Source organism: Apis dorsata, unplaced genomic scaffold, assembly GCF_000469605.1.
Source record: "Apis dorsata unplaced genomic scaffold, Apis dorsata 1.3 scaffold_44, whole genome shotgun sequence".
Classification (NCBI taxonomy): Eukaryota; Metazoa; Arthropoda; class Insecta; order Hymenoptera; family Apidae; genus Apis; species Apis dorsata.
This window is the reverse complement of record NW_006263346.1, coordinates 1,091,265-1,095,144: the sequence shown is the minus strand read 5'-3', so window position 1 is coordinate 1,095,144 and position 3,880 is coordinate 1,091,265. Positions and strand designations below refer to the sequence as shown.

At 32.9% G+C, this 3,880-nt stretch overlaps 2 protein-coding genes across 3 annotated transcripts in view; both read right to left on the bottom strand.

Annotated features, from left to right (window-relative positions):
* Nucleotides 1–3,880, bottom strand: part of LOC102679312 (dual specificity tyrosine-phosphorylation-regulated kinase 4) — a 176,900-nt gene extending 173,020 nt beyond the window's left edge. Inside the window, exon 1 of one of the 2 annotated variants that reach the window (XM_006608737.2) lies at nt 3,806–3,880. The gene's annotated coding sequence lies outside the window, so the exon portion shown is untranslated. The remainder of the gene's footprint in view (nt 1–3,805) is intronic. The other variant, XM_031514073.1, reaches the window with a different exon arrangement.
* The window catches only part of LOC116186597 (M-phase inducer phosphatase-like), a 63,594-nt gene continuing 62,824 nt past the window's right edge, over nt 3,111–3,880 (bottom strand). Inside the window, exons 4-5 of the mRNA XM_031514364.1 lie at nt 3,806–3,873; nt 3,111–3,176 (exon numbers count right to left, since the gene is read on the bottom strand). Coding sequence (XP_031370224.1) covers nt 3,111–3,176; nt 3,806–3,873 — 134 coding nt within the window. The remainder of the gene's footprint in view (nt 3,177–3,805; nt 3,874–3,880) is intronic.

Here is a 3,880-nt window from a genome sequence, read left to right as displayed (position 1 = left end):
TTAAAAAAAAAAAAAAAAAATGCTTCAAACACGCATCATACGCGATTCCACTTTTTATCGATCTACATCTAACATCTCTCTCTCCTCGAGACCATTTACAGCTTTCATTTTTTTTTTTCTTTTTTTCTTCAATCCTATCGAAAACAGAAGATAAGATATTCCAGCTGATCGATTTATTCGATCCACGGTGTACCACACCTACGCTCGAACTTATATATACGTAGCCATAAAACGTAGCCGTGCAAATTCGTGCATTCGAGAGAGTTTGACGCGCCGTGGTAAAAATTACTCCACCACCGCACAGCTACGTGATGAAAATCCGCAACAAGGCTTACCTAGAGACAGGCATACGTAGAGGGAATCGGCCGTTCGAGAAGAAAAAGATAAAGGAGCGGGTAGAGAGAGAGAGATAGAGGAAGAAAGATGAAGAAAGAGAGAGATACAGAAGCTCGTGGCCACGAGGATGCGGCAGCGTTTTAAAATCGAACGGAAATCCAGTCGAGCCGCGTCCACCGCCATTGCAGCGGTTGCTAATAATAGAGTAGATACTGGAAGGATAGAAATACGACTTCCTCCGCCACTCTGTACCCTACTGCGTCCCAAGAATAACGGGCTCTCGTTCGATACGAGCAGCGAAAATAAGGGGTCAGGGGCGGCAACCTAATTCAAACATTCGATACAGTTAACAACGAGACGAGAAGCCACGCGATTGCACACGGGTTCTTGAGGATAGGATTTATTTAGAGATTCTCTTTTTTTTTTTTACAATTCCATTTATTTCACGAATAATTATCCGTGAGAACAAATGAGAGGTAATTTTACTCGTAGTTAAATTAAATTTAAAATTTTCTATTTTGCTCTTGTCATTTTTCTTCTTGCACGAAGAACTTTGAACCGCTATTAAATTTATTTGTTTCTTTCTTTTTTTGTAATATATCTTTATTTGCAATATATCTTGGAGTGTAAGGGAGAATCCACTTGTTTACACTTTCGCAGAAAATTCATTCACTTAATCGCGATGATAATTCTGTTCGAGCGAGTGACTGTGAAAGCGTATCCTAAACGCGAGGGATCTCCTTAAAAGGCTCGATATCAAAGATACCTACTAACTAGTTAGGATTCCATGCCCCATACGTAAACTGAAACAGACTACTTTCACACAATAGACTTTCAGAGAGAAAACATTCTCTCTGGATTGGATAACTTCCAAACTTAAAGTAATGATTAAACTTTCGCGATCTCGAGTTACGCATAACTATTATGCATAAACAGCTATTCATCATTAATATTATACATATATTAACTGTTTAATTTATTCCTAAATCATTTTTATTTCCAATTCAAAATATAAAACAACAATTCAAACAAACAAGATAAGTATCATCACCTTCTTCTTTTTTTTTTTTTTACTAAAAATATTATAAGAAAATCATCTTTTCTTTAACATTAAAACAATATAAAAATTCACGATAAATATGAATCATTACGTTCTAAAATTCTACGTCCTTTTCAATATTCTGTCAAAAATTTGTTCTAAAAAAAAAATTATTTTAAATACAAAAATTAGAACATCACCATAATGCCATCTTTTATTAAACTCTGAATTGAATAATTTAGAATAACCGAAAGAATTATTTCGCCTTCCACGAGATACCAATTCGATTAACAATTGCACTTTCTGTTGCCTGTAAATTGGGTTAGAGAACATTAGCGGTGAATCAACCCTGCCACTAAACAGCACGTGTCCCTTATCTTGTCCAACAAGCGCAACGACGGGGTATCGCTCGACCCGTGAAGCGTGTGAACTCGTAAAATCAGTGATCCCAAAGCTGTATCATCGATATATCCGATCGTTAAATCATTCTCGTTCAGTGTTTCCTCTCTCTTTCTCTCGCGTTAAAATGCTGCGAAATGTTGAGATTCGTCACTCGATTAATCGCTGTTCGAATTTAATTAATGACGAGTCTAGACAGGTGGTATACACGTTATTAATGATGCGATATTGGCGCGGAGAATGGATAATTATTGCGAGTTCGAAATTATTTATTCATTTATGAAAATTTTAAAAGTGAGAGTGTAAATTATATTTGAGGCGAGGCAATATTTCGTATTGTAAATGCATTTATGAAATGCATGTGTAGTTTTTATCTCTTTAGAAATGAGAAGAAAATTGCAAAAAATTGAATAACGATATATTTTCGACGAACGAACGATTGTAAAATAGAACTTTATTTTTATGGTAAGATGTTATTTTTAATCAATAATTGTTAATAATTTTGTTGTAGTGTAAAATAGTGTTTAAAATAGTTTGAATAAAAGAAAAGTGAAATAATAAAATAATATTGATATAAAGAAAAAGATAGATAAATATTCTCCACATGTAAGTCGAAAAACCTAAGTTAGATCAATATCTACTTCCTACTATGGCTATAAATATAATAGTATAGAATATTCTCCTATATGGTATTAAATATTACAATATTTTGTTATACTCTGTCAATTTAACTTATTACTTTTGAAATAAAAATCAGAAAACAAAGTAATGAAGATATACATTTTACAATTTTAACTATTAAAGAAATAAACTGTTCAAATTTCTCAAAAATTTGATTTGACAAAGAAAATTCAATACATTGTTATTAATATTATTTTCAAATTTTTATTGTTTCCTTAATCGTAATTTAATTCTTAGTTAATTTATTCCCTAACTCGATAATATCAATTTTCTTTAACAATCAACTTAATAAAATTTGAAAGCTTCAACGAGATCGATAAACCGTGATATCAATTATGTAAATGCAACGCGGGGATCGAAACACAGGTTCGTTGGCCGGCAGAAAATTGAAAAGCAAAAGCATGGGTCGCTTGATTTATCGACCGCATATTCCAAACTGACTGAAAATATTTCCTCGGAGAAATTTCCTCTTAGCGGAAGTGTATTGGCCTCGTACTATCAGTTCCATCTCAATATTTTCGTTTTTGTGGACGAAATTTTGAATCAACAAATATCTTCCATATCAATTTTCAAATAACAAAAAAATATACTGCCGATTTTATCAAATTTCCTATTACGTAACGTTGTAAATATTATATTTTAATACAATAAGCTATTATTTATTATCTTTTAATACTTGAATAACATCACATTTATAAAAGTCTGAAAGTATCAGAAACGTCTATGTCATCAGGATAATTTTAATTTATAATTAGATTGCGAATTTTTATGCAAATACTTGATCTCATAAACGTTATAATAAAGTTGCATTTGATTTTTAATTAAATACAATCATAAAAATAAATCGAAAGTATATCATTTACAAATATGACCACGTGGCTCCATCTGCCGATAAGCGAAGAAACTATATATATATATTTTAAATACATTTTAACGTATAAAATTAATTGAGAAAAAATTTTAACGTATTTCAAATTTCCATAAATACACAAACATCCTCGATATTTCTCTACATCTCTTCCCTAAATCCATTTATTTTATTTGTTGCGCTCAATCGAATTATCGGGTATCAAACGAATCATACGTCAAATCTCAACTAAAGAAACGATCGTTTCATCGAATCGTTTCTAAACAGAAATATCTTTCCATCCTCGTTTCCTTCGAAAGAGGAAACCTTTCTTGAAGAAGGCTATCCTCTTCGAATAACCGAAGATAAACGCGACAGACGCGGGGAGACGCATAAAAAGATGAGAAGATTATAACGGTAATATCGAAGGCGATAAAGGAGGGCGCGATTTGTCCGAGAACGAAATTCTCTCCTCCTCCAACTACACCCCTCCCCCCACTTACCTCTTCTACGAAACATCTTTGCTGCTGCATATTGGTCCAGCACACTTTGCACTGGCACACGTCCTTCTCTTTGAA